The sequence below is a fragment of the Chamaea fasciata genome, unplaced genomic scaffold (genome assembly GCF_029207755.1).
Source record: "Chamaea fasciata isolate MVZ Bird 193981 ecotype frontalis unplaced genomic scaffold, bChaFas1.0.hap1 SCAF_3, whole genome shotgun sequence".
Classification (NCBI taxonomy): Eukaryota; Metazoa; Chordata; class Aves; order Passeriformes; family Sylviidae; genus Chamaea; species Chamaea fasciata.
The window spans coordinates 46,452,760-46,468,372 of NW_027094088.1; the positions used below are offsets into that span (position 1 = coordinate 46,452,760).

General features: G+C 34.9%; 1 protein-coding gene across 1 annotated transcript in view; it reads left to right on the forward strand.

Annotated features, from left to right (window-relative positions):
- Positions 1 to 15,613, forward strand: part of FMN2 (formin 2) — a 155,260-nt gene that overhangs the window by 118,814 nt on the left and 20,833 nt on the right. Inside the window, exon 16 of the mRNA XM_066178849.1 lies at positions 3,382 to 3,433. Within this exon, the coding sequence (XP_066034946.1) occupies positions 3,382 to 3,433 (52 nt within the window). The remainder of the gene's footprint in view (positions 1 to 3,381; positions 3,434 to 15,613) is intronic.

Sequence of the window (15,613 nt, forward strand, 5' to 3'; positions counted from 1 at the left end):
ACAAAGAAGCCAAACCAGTACCTTTTATGCACTCTTTACACCTGTGATGAACTGCTTTGGAGGAAGAAGTGATAATAAAGATGCATAATATTGAGTGAAATGATGAAGTAAAATGCATTCTGGGGTACTTCAACTGGATCCATCATAACTAAATTTTTTCCTTCCCCGACTCAAAGAGGAAAACTTAATTAAAAATGGTTTACCAAAATGAGGTGATTAGTACAGAGCAAAGCACATATAACCACAATATCAGGTGATAATGTTCCCATTCCACAAATTATAACAATCTCCAGCTACTTCAGCATCTAATAGTTATTCCATCGATAGTAGTGATAGTGATAGTAAATTCCAACGATAGTAAAAATTCTGTCATTTTGATAACAGAAGGGTTTCTTCCCTTACTGATTAAATTTCTCTGCATGCTTTCAGGTAACCGTTTTCTACAGCTCTTGGATGTTTACTGTGTCTAGTGCAAAAGCAGACATCTGATTATTTTCTTTGGACAGGGACAGATCTGAGTGTAAAAATCATATTTTCTCTTTCACTGGTGCCACCTGTCATCTCGTGGAAGCAGAATTGTTTTCATAATTTCTTTAACTTTTTCTGTCAAGAAAAATAATACTGCAAAATGGTGGCAAATTAGATTTTCACCTGCATAATATCTTTTTGATAAAATGAGGAAGATTTAAAAATATCACATTTGGAACAAACTACAAGGAAATTCTTCTTCAGAGAAAATTCTTTTCCTTGCAAGATTCTGTTTAATACCTAGAGGTGATTTGATGCGGGATGAAATTTCTCTCTGTGGTTATAGTAGCTGCCTCATGCATAAGTAGTAATTACTTAAAAAAAAAAAAGCGCTATAACACGCATTTCTGCAATTCAGGGTTTCTCGAGTTTCTTTTCATTGTGTAATTCTCTATGAATTTATTTAATGTATAGATACTAGAAATAACTTGGGTTTATTTTGCTTTATTTTGTTTTTCTTCTTCTCTGGACCACAATAAATTTCTTTTTTAATTGAAAGAGAACTTGTGCCAGACTGGGGTTATTCTGACATGTTTTGATAAGCTTAAGATAATATGTTGTGCGTACACTCTTTCTAAAAATAAATTGTGGAATATTTGCTCCATTACTGGTAGGTAAATAATTGTTTGTAAACGTACAGAACATTTGAAATAAAGAAGAAAGGACCTAAAACAAAGCAACTCTAACAATCATCCCATCAGTCCTTGGAAATGACAAAAAAGATTTATATCCTAAGAATGCAAAATATGTATACAAGACTGTTGTAGGATGGAATATGGCAGCCTCTATTTCTGAGCATTTGTTTAAGTGAAAAAAGTCCAAATTGCATTTCTCAGTAGTAGAATTATTTATTTTAAGAGGTTTATCTACAGATACTTTGTGATTGTGTTAATGCAGAATGAGATATTTGATCTCATTTCATCCAGAGGGTTTGTGCACAGCTTCTTCTCTTTTAACTACATGTTTGTTACTGATCATACCTTGATTTTCAGGACTGAAGTATAGGAAAAAAAAAAAAGTATAAATGAAATCCTGTAAAAGCTGCCACATTTCACCTGGTTTCTTATCCAAAGTAATGCAAGGCTTTCAAGAAAAGCTCTAAGTCAGCCCAAATTCACTCAGCACTGGGCTCAGCTTCACTCAAAAGCGTTGTGAGCCCTTGCAAACCTCCTGAAGAATCTGAGCCAAGTTTCAAGTCGGTATTGAAACCTGTAATCAGGCAGGATTCACGTGCTCTTCAATTTCCTTGAGAACAGCTACCCATCTCTCCCTCAAGTTTTCTGTGGTTTGCTGGGATCTTTTTTTCACTTTCAGGATAGCAGTGATGGAGCCCAAGTCTTCAAGTAATGATTACTAAATACATTTTCCACTGCAAATTGCCCGGGCACTAGTCAGCAGTGCTACTGCTCAGAAGACGACATTGCTACTAATAAAAAGCATTTGCAGAACTAGACAAAGCTCTGATCATTATTTTGACTGGGGAAAGTATAAGGAAATTTCATTTGTATATCTTTGCCAAAGATTTTGCATGCCTATTTGAGTGTATGTTTGTAAATTGCTGTTGATTGAAACACTTTAAAAGAAAAACAGTGATATTCTTTGTATCCAAATTATGGCATTGCTTTGCTTATTTTTCAAGAAATGTAAAATCACGGTTTTCTTTTTCAAAGGCAATGTACCTATAATGCAGAAAAATAATTTTAATGAATTACTATTGTAGATTTATGTAGGGAAAGTGGAATAAAAAGTAGTTGAAAGGTTTCTTCTGTTTTAGATTTCTGTGTGAATTTTATACCACTGACTTTTGTTACCAGGACAGTTCAGAGCCTTTTCAAGTTTCAAGACTTTCTGACTCTTGGGAATCCTAAAATTCTCCTTGCAAGTTATCAGGCCAGAAGTCTGGCAGAGTGAAAAGGGAATCAAGTACCAAATTAAAAGAGCTTTCTGCTTAAGCATGCAGACTTTAAATGAGATTTTAGTTGTATTACCTAAATGACTGCATAAACAAACGTAAACACACACACAGAGCAGATTTCCAATTGCTTTGCACATCAGTGATGCCTAAGTTGACGTGCACATTCTGGTAGAGTTTTGTTAAGTGTTCTTTTAGTGATCTAAGTTAAGTGTGCACAAAAAAATTATGAGAGAACATATGGCAAATAGAGAATTTTTTCACCAGTGTGTGGTGAATGACATTTTCTTATTTGTAATTTTCCTTCTCATTATCACCAAATGATAATATTATTGATGTAAAACAAGTCATGTTGTCAATATGGGCCTGCTACAGCTCTAGTACTTAACTAATGGATGTGTATACAGGGACAGGAAAGAGTTTTCATTTGTAATTGCCAAGCAACTTGTAGGAGAGCTATAAGGCTGAATCCTTCCTGCTATTTACTCAGCTTTTCCTCCTCTTGGTAGACAAGTTCCCATATTATTTGAGTTTTTGGAATAATTTTTTAAGATCTGGTTTTAAGGTCTTGGTTGTTGTTTAGCTTACTGGAAGACTTTTTTGGTTAGCTTTTCTTTTGCTTGGTTTTTTGTTGTTTTTTTTTTTTCATTTTCTAGGCTTTGAGTTTTGGATTGGGTTCTTTCTGCAGTGGTAGTTTTGGAATTATTTTTAATAGGGTTATCAAAACTTATTAAGTAGGTTTGTGTAGTTTTATTTGTGTGGTTGTTTGTTGAATGGGGGGGGGGTTGGTTGTTTCGATTTTTTTTCTCGGAACTGATCTACATGAGTATATCTTCAGGTGGTTTCTGTATATTTTACACATGACATATTTAAAATTAAAATTGCCCTGAAACATCTCTATCTTTAACCTTGTTGCTAATTATTTGATTGTATTTTTACAGCCAAAATAGACCAAGAAAATGAAGAGAAATCACTGACAGAAGCACATAAGAGGTAAGAAAGGGCGACAGAGTAAGACCGTTTTTTGAAAGATACGGATTTTTAACAGTTGTTGTATTGATAGCCAGCATTAATGTGGTTTTGAATGGTATTGAAATGCACTCAGAAAGAAAAGTGATATTTAGTTATTGTCAGTTTTTATTCGACAATGAAAAAAGATTGAAATTCTTTAAAGAATTACTCCTTTAAAGAATTTACTCCTGTCTTTCAGAAAATACATTAACCTTATGTAAAAATAAATTCAGAGTATACCGTTTGGACTGAGAGAAAACTGTGTATAATACACCAGAGTCATGGTGATTGAAGAGATGTTTAGTATTCCCCAAACAAGTATTATTTATTAAGTATTCATATAGCACATTTTCTGTGCTTATAAAATGTCCATTTTATAAAAATAATTAAAACCTTTCTTTAATAAACTAACGAGGTGTATAATTAAATGTGACTTCTTTTGTAGAATTGCTAATAGATCTTCAAATACTTTTTGTGGAAAAAATCAAAATACCTCATTAAATTTCATTATTGATGTATGCAGTTGAGGCAGTTTTCAAAACTGGGAACCTCGCTGCATTGTACAACATATGGTTTGTTCTGATTTTTTTTGAAAGTTCTGCAACAGCAGTGTTTAAATGGGACAGATTTTTATTGGTCCCAGAAAGAGATCAAAATATGGTGCACAGCATTTATAGCCCAAATTTAGAGAAACTCAAAGTCTGTATTTGTTTTTCTTTCACTAAAAATAGCATTTTCTTTTTGTACAAGCTACAACTATCACTTAAGACATACTAATGAATATATCCATTATATATTCCCAGAATTATGAAGTGTCTCAATAGAATTCCTCTAAAAATATCACTATAAAAATTTCTAGTTTTTACTATGGTTTGTTAGCCATTCTATGGCCTCAGCACCCAAATTTGCTACCTGCAGTAATGGCAGAGGTTGGTTGATGTCTTTCCTGGTACAATGTCACATTTTTTCTCTATTCCCTTGGGCCATGTACTAAGGATGGCACCTGGAAAAGAAGTCAAGGGGAGTGAGTGCCACAAGAACCTCCCTCCTGACTTGAAAGGAGGTGGTAGGTCCTTGTGTGGCACCATGGCAGTGTGGAATCATGGAGGTTGTGGAAAGGGGGAGTATAAGAGAATCACAGACAGCTGCTTGGAGTAGGTCTGTGTTAGCTTAAGTTTCACTACAGAATCACAGAATAGTCTGAGTTGGAAGGGATCCACAAGGATCATCAAGTCCAACTCCTAAAGGAATAGCCCATAGAGGGATCAAACCCACACCCTTGGTGCTGTTAGAGCAGTGCACTAACAAGCTGAGATAATATTAGGGTATCGCTTGGGCTTAGTATCGTACTTCTCACTCAAGTATATGAAAGGCATTCCTGACATTTCTTAGGTTTGTTTAGCTGCTCAGTTACATAGTTCTGGTCTTTAAAATTTTCCTTCACAGTAAAACTTGAGAGAAGGTGGCACTGTTAGGAGATTTTTGCGATCTCTGATTGCTCTTTGAAGGAAAATATTTGTCCTGTCAAAAATGGGCTTGAATACAAGTCCAAAGGTGACAGAAATATAATGACAGTGGAATCTTCAATCTGCTCAGAAATCCTGTGATTTATCATGATCTTTTGGTGTCTAATTCACTTTCCCTTCTGAATCTTTTTCCCTGGCAAGACGGGAACCATCATATCAAACAAAAACTTTGTATTAGTTTTATTTCCCTGATGGGGGAAGAAAGCAAACTGCACCGTAGATTCTTGTTTAGCTTGGTCTGTTTCTTCTGACTTACCCTAGTTCTTTCTTCTCCCAGCTCCTTTTACACAGTTTGTCAAAGAAGAAAATTCTGGTTCATTGCTCCTCCTTTCTGTGAAAATATAGCAAGGATATTTTCTTTCTTCCTTCCACCTTGCCACTGAAATTCTTGATCAGATTAGTAGTATTTGTTAGAACACTGAAGATAGCTTCATATAGTTTTAGTATTATGTGTGATTATTTCAATAAGGTTTTTAATTTAACTTGGAAATAAAATGCTTGGGATCCTTTTTGGCAGGGCTGGGTGCAAAAGATGATAGGAGCTTAAGAGGCTAAATAAAAGATTAGTTTCATTTGACTAATCATAGGTAGATAGCAGTGCATTGGATGACTAGATAAGCAAGTAGTTCAAGGAAAAGTGATGGATTAGATGGAGCAGAGTTAATGTGATTAATGTGCTTGGATTTTCCTTGTTGAAGTGGATGATTTGAGCCCATGTATAAGTTCAGGTCTACTGCATGGAAGCATTTCTTTAGCTTTCATTAAAAACTATGATTTTTTTATTATTGTTATTATTTTTATTTTTATTATTATTGTTTTCTTTGTTAGTTTGTCTCCGTTAAAATACAAAAGTCCAAAAGAAAAGCTCTTGTAGCAATAACAAAAAAATGTTTCTGAAATGAATAATGATTTAGGGAAAATTCAGCAATGTGTATTTTTAAAAAGCTCAGTTGTGCAATAGATGAGCTGAAATGGAAAGTTAATCTTACTCACAAAATGAAGACAAAGAAAATGGAATGTCTGCTCCAGGGACTCCATACAGTGTATAGCTGTTCATTTGTCACAAGTGAGAAAATGTTTAATCTGTTTTGAAATGATGTATTCTCTCTTTATTTATCGTGTTTAGTGACTTTAAGAGTGTCAGTATGTAAAGTGTTTATCCAAGGAATGGATTTCTGGCACATGGATAAAATGAAAAGTGAAATGTTTAGCTCGCAATAGGCATATGTTCCAAGATCTCTCTGAGTAAGTATCCTGAGATGAGAAGAAAGCACACAGGTCTATGTTTATCTAGCTTACGCAGGCAGACAAGGAAGGCTCCAGCCTGGTATTAACACTGAAGTGACATGGAATGTCTTCACCAAACCCCAAACAATTACATCATTCCCTTAACAATATTGATAAAGTGTAATAAGAAAGAACCTGGCACTTTCCAATTAGATCCTCATTGCTAAATGCTTGAGAAACTGTGAAATACTTGTCAAGTTAAAGCAAAAATCACTCGTTTGGGGGGAGGTGAAAGAAGTAAAACAGAAAAGAGAGAGGAGGAGGGGAAAGAGATGCTTCTGTATTTTAGGAGTACTCAATTCCGTGCCCCTTTATTTTTTTCTTCTGTTTTTATTTTTAAATTTGAAATCATGTCCTCTGTCCCAAGACTTGTATTATAGATATGCTCTCTCTTTTCTGTATTTTCATTTACTTAAATATCTTTTGTCTTTTGAGATGTGATTTTACTTAAGCAGTGAGAAAAAAAAGTTGAAGTATTATTGTTTCCAGGTATGCTTAATGCAGTTTCAGAATGAGGTAGACTTTTATCGTAGTATCCGCAACAAGTAGGAACCAAGACTGCAACAAAATTATTGTCCAAATAATATGACAAGTGATACCTCGTTTGCTGTGCTAGGATGAAAGGCAATAGCCACAGCAGAAATACCATTTTGCAGACTTATAATTGGAAATGAGTTAGTTACTCCTCTTCTTGCACTTCATTTCTGAAGAACGAATAGCTAAACAACCTGACTGAAGTTACTAGAAACAGCATTCACTGAAGTCGAAGGTCTTAATCCTCTGCTTTGCTACCTGAACAAGTGAATAGCTCTAGAGGAATATCATGTAACTTTATTACTTTTTCTTACAATACCTCACCCAGTAGTTAGTTCTCATGTCCTTAGAAGGAGTCCAGATTCACATCTTTTTAAAAAGCAAATAAATCCAGATTCGTAACAGTGATCTCTCTTCCACTGAAATTGTTACGATGATCTTTTCCTTCCCTTTATCTGCAAACATTTGTGTCTTCTTGGAACAACACCTTGGGAATAATGATTATAATTATGATCTTGAATATATTGATGATCTTCAATTTTTCCTGCTATCTCTCAGTCTAACAATGAAGCTTTTGATTCTAAATTCAGTTCAGCAGCACTGAAAGTAGTTCAGTTACTCACATTTCATATAATTAACTCATATTCCACCCCTGTAAGAGACAACCTATGCTAGAAATGTTTAAGAGTACTAAAAATCTTTTTCCATTTTGGGGTTTTATTTTAGTATTTCAGGTAGGATAACCCTACTTGAAGTGATAAGTCATAAAGTCAGCTGTCGCATACTCTGGTGGCTTAAAACCATTAACCTGTTTTTCCTGATGCCTAACAAGACCTGGAAATACAGAAATTCCACTTGCTGTCCTGGCCTTCTTGTACATCACTGATTTCAAAAAAATCCTAGAATTTAATTTATTCTTTAGTAAATCTCAGTGCATTATGAGAATATATATTTGTTTTATAAAAAGTCAAACAGAGGACTTTTTGCCTTTTGACGTAAGTATCAACTAGGGAATTTAGGATGTGTGTGGCTTGGTATGAAATGCTCATCTCTCCATGTCTGGATATTTTTATTTGGTTTATTTTATAATTTGCTTCCATTACTTGCGCATTCCAGTGATTTTTGGGCTTTTAAGTGCTTTCTGAGTGCAGCCTCCCAGGCACCTCTTCTGTTTTCAGGACTTAATAATCCAGTTAGAAATGTGTTGTTGCTTTCTTCTGCTGTAGCAACAAAATGACATTAATTTTCAAGAGAAATGTTTACCTTTAAATTGCCTGCAAAAAAACCCCAGTATTCTTGACACAACACTCTTTGCAGACTTCCATTGTCATCACTGAACATGAGAACTTGGGGAGGAACAAAGGTTTACACCTGCTTATGAGCTGACAAGTTGATGACATTTAGAGAAATAGCAGACAGTATGGTACAATGGCACTGCTGAAAAGCAACACCTCGAAATGTAGCACCTAAGTCTGGTAATCCTTTAAAACATTAAATGTTCCTCCCACCTCGCTACCCTCCACACAATGTTTTGGATTGTTTCCAAAAGTGAACTGTAAAGTTAAAGAGAAAATTGAGTTAATGATAGAAATAAACTGGTGAAAAGCTTAGAATGGAAGAGGTATGTAGTTTAAAAAAAAAAAAAAAAAAAAAAGCCAGAAGACAACTTTTAACTGAAAGGCAAGAATATGCTGTTGGACTGTGTCTTTCACTACTCTTTGGCCATTCATCTATTGTTGGTTGCTTCACTGTTATGTCTATTTCTCACTGTGTGGCTCCCAGCATGTAGGCTGAAATTGCTAAGGGTAATACATTTCAGACCGTAGGTATACATTAGTTGGATCAGCAAAAAGTAAATACTTGCTGAGCAGAGGAAATGTGTATAGAAGAAGCTTACAGACTGTTAAACAGTTTGGATCATTCTAGTTTAGTATCCTGTCTCTGACAAAATATCAGGACCAGTAGATATGCAGTAATGGAAACTTAGTCAGCAGTTTAGTTATGTCAGAAAGCCTCTTCTAAAATATGGGTAATTGGTCTTATCGTGGAAGATGAAGTCCTTGTCCTTTGCTGAAAATATTTGCCAAGTGACACAAGTCCTTAACCATTTAGATGATTGATTTTTGCCTGCAAGTGCATAATATTTTCTTTTATAGATTTTGGCCTACTTGCTTTGAAAAGTAATTTTATTTTATTGGTTTGAAATCTGTTTGCATTTAATGGCATTCAGTGCTAGTATGAACAAATGATAATACAACTCCTAACAGACTGGGGTACAATTCAGTGATCTAATATTCTGCAATGTAAACTGATTTTTATGCAACTTATTCTAAAGTTCAGGTAGAGAGTTTATTCTTAGATCTTACAGTAAAAGATAAAGTTTAAGGTACAACTACAGTTACACGGCTAAATAGCATTGATAACAATACAGCTAACGCCCTGATAACAATATAGTTAAAATAATTGGATCAACCCAAAATTAATGCTCTGGCATTAGACTGAGGATTAAAGAAGAGAGAAGAACAGAAGAACCATGTAGATTATAAAATTAGTGGGGAAAAAATACATGCATTAAAGTCTTTCAATGTGTTACTTTTATTTTTGCTTCCAGTTTATGTTCAGCAGGTGGTTTCACTGAGTAGCCCTCAAAAATTCAAGATATTCCTCTTGAGCTGTTGCAGCTGAAGTAAAACGCTTGTGTGCGTGTGTATGTGGGATTAGCTCCAGTGCCTCTCCCTTGTGCATCAGCTTCTGATTATGTTCAGCAGGACTTTTCTTTCATCACGTTGTCTACCTGAACTCTTTGGTTAGATTGTTTCCTAAGACCTTCATAGTCAATGTTTGCATCTGCAAGTGCTGTGACTTAAATGTGGCAATGCATCTCTTTTACTCTCTTATGCTGATTTGCCACTGGAGTTGTTCCCTTCTTCCTTGCTGTGTGTTACAATTTACTTTAAGTATTAAAATACTATGTTGCTGTTGTCACTTATATGCAAATAGAAAAGCAGAACGTCAGGGATGGGATTTAATTAGGTCACAACTGCTGTATTAACTCATCTGGGAACTATCCAGTAATAATCTGTACAATATAGGTCATTCCTTCCATAACAAGTTCCAGCTGATGGAAGGCTGCCATCCACAAGCCGATCCACGATATAGGGATTGCTTCAGCCTACTGCTGAAACTTCCACTGTGCATAGATGGGAGATTAGGTGACTAGGAGGAAAAAAGCATTGTCTTTTTGCTCTTCCTTGGTTTGTTCCTTGGCCTCATTGCCTTGTTTCATGACAACTTTAACAAGCTAGTTCAGAAACAGCTTCACTGGGCCAGATCCCTGTCTTAAATGGGGACTTCTCATCAGATGACCTCACCCACTTCTTTTCTCAGCTTATGCCTGAAAGACAGTTCTACCTTAATCAGTCTGTGGAAGAGGTAAAACTTCCTGCTTCACCCTAAAGAAAAAAATTTAGGGCGTGGTCACCCCAAACTAGAAACACCTTGAAGCCTTCTTGGAAGGGATGGGAACAGCTCCTCCAGACATGAGATAGTTTCTTAGGCGAGTGGGTTATGGTTTGTCTAGCTGTGCTTTGATGTGTGAATCTTGATGATTCACAAATCCAGAGTTGATTCGGTTATTCAATACAATATTTCTATTAATTCCCGTGGCTGCCACTTTTCATTTAGACAATCCTTATAGAAAACGCTGCCCATTTTATGTACTCATCTACACAAAGATTCTTTCACTTCTATGAAGAGAATATATTGGGATAACTTGAGACTTGAATCTCAGGTGCTTAAGGTTTGAAAAATTCAAGTAAAGACCTTTCCAACCTGACAGTTCATCAAGACAGGTTTTGAAGTCTTTCAATTTCCTTCCATGGGATTTTGTCGTAATTGACTCTAAGAATATGAAAGCCCCCATGGAAATTTCTGTTTTCAGCAAAGGATCGATTTCTTCTATTCATGATTGTGCTGGCTATGATGATATGAGTGGATGCATGTTAAGGAGAGAGCTCTTGCACAATGAATTAAGAATGCTCTCCAGAGCAAACACAAAGGGTTAAGGTGAAACTGCATCAAAAGACCTTTAAAATGCTAGGATGTTCTATAATACCCATGTGTTTCAGATAATTTTAGTCTATAAAGAAGAAAATTTCAAAGAATAGAAACTGAAACCAAAGTTTGACTTAAGCACCAAAATAGAAATCATTATGATTATGCCAAAAAACCCCTATACATTCATTTCACTTGCCATATTTAGAGTGTGTTTTTTGTCAATGCATATATATCAAATTTATCTATGCTGAATTATACTCTTAGAGGTGAGTTAATCTTATGTGTACCTAAATTTTGTAAAGCATATGTGTGGTTTACATCTAGATAGCTAAGTAGTCTGCTCTACATTTAAGAAAAATTATTATTCCGTTATATAATTGTTATTATTTTCTTAGATAACATGACCTTTCTTCATGAATTTCAGTTCTAAAAATGAGCCACACCATGGGAGCAGGCAGATTACAAGGCTGGGGCTGTAATCAATAAACTGGAAAACCATAAGATTTTAGCACAGTATTTAGTGCACAACAGTTCTGCACTAGTTCCATATGTAATTATAACCTCTTTAAATAATAATGGTTGCTTAGAAGGCCTCCAGTGAACATGAGGAGTGTTAATAGAAAGATCTGAAGTCAAGTTGGGTTTTCACATGAGGCTTTTACCTGTTTCTTATAGCACTTAGGCTAGCAGCTTTTGTGTCAGACCTCTGCTGTTGAAATTCATTCTACCACTGTATTCTGTGTCTAACAGCACCTTATTATTTCTTCAAGTTCAACCAGCCAAGGGTTATTTAATATGTTTGGAGCTCACATGTTTGTCTTTTTAAGAGAGAAGAATAGTTTTCTCTTGGATATGTTACTGGGCCTGACTCTCCAGTGCACAAAATTACATGGTATTGTTTTACACATGCTTGTATTGCCTGTGTCTAGCTTAGCACAGAGCTAGCCATATGTCTGGAGCAGCTTAACTGGCAGGCATGGGCATGATATCCATGCAAACAGGATTTAAAAATATTGAAGTCCAAGACTGAGAGCCTATACATTTATGCAAAGTATTCAGGTAACAATGGGTTGCAGCTAACACCAATGCAGCTAGAGAACTTTTACTACCTCAAGCCAAGGAGAAACTTTGAACTGATTTAAATTTAAAATTACATGGAAAAAGCACATGCAACTTAAGAATGCATTTGAAGAGTCACGCTATAAAATGCTTGATTTTTAATTTCTTTTTTCCTTGGGGTGGCCTGTTAGAAAACAAATGTCAGAGGCAGAAAAAAGACACAAAGTTATTTCTGTTTCTCAGTGTATTATCTCAGTACGTATTTTATTCTGAATAATATTTTGAATGGAAATATAACTTTTAAATATTCACAGCAGAATTTAGGTTCATGTAATATCCAGTTACTGGGTGAGATGTAGCTGACAAATGCTTTGCACATGATATAACAAAGGTAGCAAAAATACCTCTAAACTACATTTTCTGACCTTTGGTTTTCAAATGGCTGGAATCTGACTCAGTATATGCAGAATGGCTTTTTCAGCACAGTACTTTTTTTCTCACCTGGAAAGTTCCATTTGCCAAGGTAACTCACTCCTGATAAAATTAAACACCTCATCCTATCCCACCTTGCATAAAATACGGTATTGTTATATCAGTGGAGCACTTGTTTACATCAGAATAATGCAAAAAACCCAGAAACAACCCATACAGAGGCACCAGGTTGTAGCCTACTGTTTTAGAGATGAATGAGAATAAAAATACAAATTAAAAAATAATTAAACCAGTGAGGGAAGATCTTGCAGAATGCTTTTTAAATGTAGTATTTGCTGTGATCCCTGATAGTCTAATGTTTCCAGAAGATATAAGCAACAAGAATTGATTAGGCAAATTTCATCATACCTAACCAATATATCTTAATCTAGACCTGATAAAAATATTGTTAAAAATAAAGATTTTGAAAGTCTCAGTGCTCACATTCTCCTTTCAACAAAAGTATAATTTAATTCAGTTAATTCAGGCCATTTTATTTTGCTGTTTTGCAACCTGCTGTTATGAGGCACTTTGTTCCTGAAAGACAGTAATAAAGAAATATTCTCCCATTGAATTAAATAAATAGAAGGATCTGGAATAACAGTTTTCATTGAGGTTGAAATGGCAATCTGATATGGGAAGGGTTTATTCACTGTTAACACCCTGAGATCATCATTCTTCCTAAAATTTTATCTTTCCCAGAATTTTTAAGTGCAAATATAGTCCTATAGTCCTAATACCTATTGAATTCACAGTATATGCTCTGTACTATGTAACAGCATTCAGTTACAGGGTCTGCTGCCATTAGTATAAAACATGGAAGTTCGGCATTTGTGTTACTAATAATTTTGTACGACTAATAATATTGATCATTGTAGATGATCACTGAAGTTGTAAAGCATTCCTAGTAGTGGGAGGGAGAGTGTTAAAATTCTCATGAACAGAGAATTTTAGACAGACTGGCCTGTCAAAACATAATTTTCTGTTCTTAATATTGGATGTTTTTTGTTGAGCTTTTGTTGGGAGAAAAAAAGAAAAAGTGGTGTTTCAAAGGTAGAGGGATTTTTTTAAAAAAAATTTTTTCCTGTTACTGAAGGTGCTAATTTTCATATGATGGTTGAAGCAATAGAAAACTTTTCTTTTTAATATGAATTAATAGGAGGCAAGGGACCAGGCATGAGGGAGATGACTTAGGATTCAAAACATTGCAAATGTTTGGCAAGTTTTTTTTTTAGAGGGAAGGAAAAAATCTCTTGAGACATTTGTTTTCTAAGGAACAATATTACAAAATACATAGTTACACAATATAAATTGGCAAATGAAAGAAGAGATTAATGATTCTGGCAGCTAGTTTAAGCTGGCATATTATCTTAACTTTCTTTTTGTTATAAGAAAGTTATTTTCCTTCCTTTATAAAAAGGAGGGAAATAAAAGGACAAGAAATTTCTACCAGCATTTAGGTACTAGATATCTTGAATGAACTTGTACTTATTTTTTACATTTTTTCATTTATAATTATGCAGAATAAGAGAGAGCACTGAGGAGAGGAAATTATACTTTTTTAAAAAGCCAAGAAAAGGTGAGGAAAGTGATGTAAAATTACAGTGCCGAGAAGGACCCTCAACAAAATACATCACTAGAAAATTACAGCCTTCATAGGATGCTGTGCATATAAAGTTTCCTAATACTCTTGCTATTTCAGTCATCAGTATGCTGGCACTCTTTTATTTTACATAATTTTGTGTGATCTTGTTGAACTGGTTGGTGTTCTGTTTGAAGATTAGTCTTGCTTTCAGATACTGAATACATTAAGGAAATAGATAAAATAGATACAAATAAATAGATACAAAGGCTTGGCCTCTTTATAAAACAAACCAAATACTAATATGATGATTCAAATTATTAGCATCCAGGAAGCAAATACTGTTACCTATATATTGTACTCACCTTCCCTATGTAGTCAACAATTCAGGATCAACACTGTGAACAGGCTTACATGCCCATCGACTTTAAAGCTAGTTTGGCTTTAAATGAGACTCATGTCATATTTAAAGTAGTAGGAGGCACATTTAGTCTTTTCTTTCCCTTTTACCTTCTTTCTTTTGGTAGAATGTGTTCTAAGTTTTATTTGTGAGTTTAATTGAACTAAAAGGTACTTTAGTAGTTTCAGCCTGATTTAGAACTGCTTCTGAAACACAACTGCTTCCCAAAAGTAACAGGTTACACCATTTAAACTAAGCGTTCTTAATTGTTAATGTGCATAAGTGATGCTTAGAGATTTATAAAGGCACGTCCAAACTTCAACCAAAATATGTAGTCTGTTAAACAGTGCAGAATAGAAACATTTTTTTCTGCTTTTAAATCTACATTGGAGCAAATCTTTATCCTTGCAGGTGATTTAGTTTGCTGCATGGGGAAACCAGGCTCATGTGTTTGTGTGTGTGTGTGTTCAGTATTTCTCAGAAAGGTCAGCCAGGGCATGTCTGTACCTAAAGTTACTTTGCTATTTGTTTGGCCAAGGAAGCCTGATCAAATAATGCTGAGATGAAACTACTACTGTCTTAGTATTGTTGATTTGCTTTTGTACATATTTAAAAACTAGCCAATGCATCCCAGACAGCAGGCTTGATTTAGAATTATTGTCTGCAACTTTTTGTTAGCTGTTTTCAGAATGGAAAGAAAAAACGAGCTGAATAATCCATAGCTGCTCTTAAAATATTTCTAATGGATCGGATCTATTAGCTAGTATTGCTGTCAATGAGCCATTTGCAATGTGAATAACTTCTTTTCTTTTTCATGTGATTAATTTTGGTTTGGCTGTTAGGACATCCATTCCTTTCTTCCCTCCAAATAGAAAAATCACTTTCATAGACTCATAGTTATACTCAAGGAAGCACCCATAAAAGTCCAGTGATTCGTTCATCAAATTTCCACATTTGAGTAAGCAATGAGTTCAGACATCAGTCTGAAGTGATTTTTCTGAATTACTCAAACACTTGAACCAAAGACATTAGAAGACAAGAAAGGAAGAAAAGGAACTAATTGTCTTTCCTGATCTTATTTCCTTCCTTACTTGTTAGAGATGAGCAACTCATCCATTGTTTTAAGAAAGATGGTGTTATTTAATTCTCCTTCAGGGCCAACACGAAGGATATGAAGCACAGTCTGAAACCTGTTTAAAGATTCTTGGCTTTGCCATGTCAGGGTAAGATGGTGGTGTGAACATCAC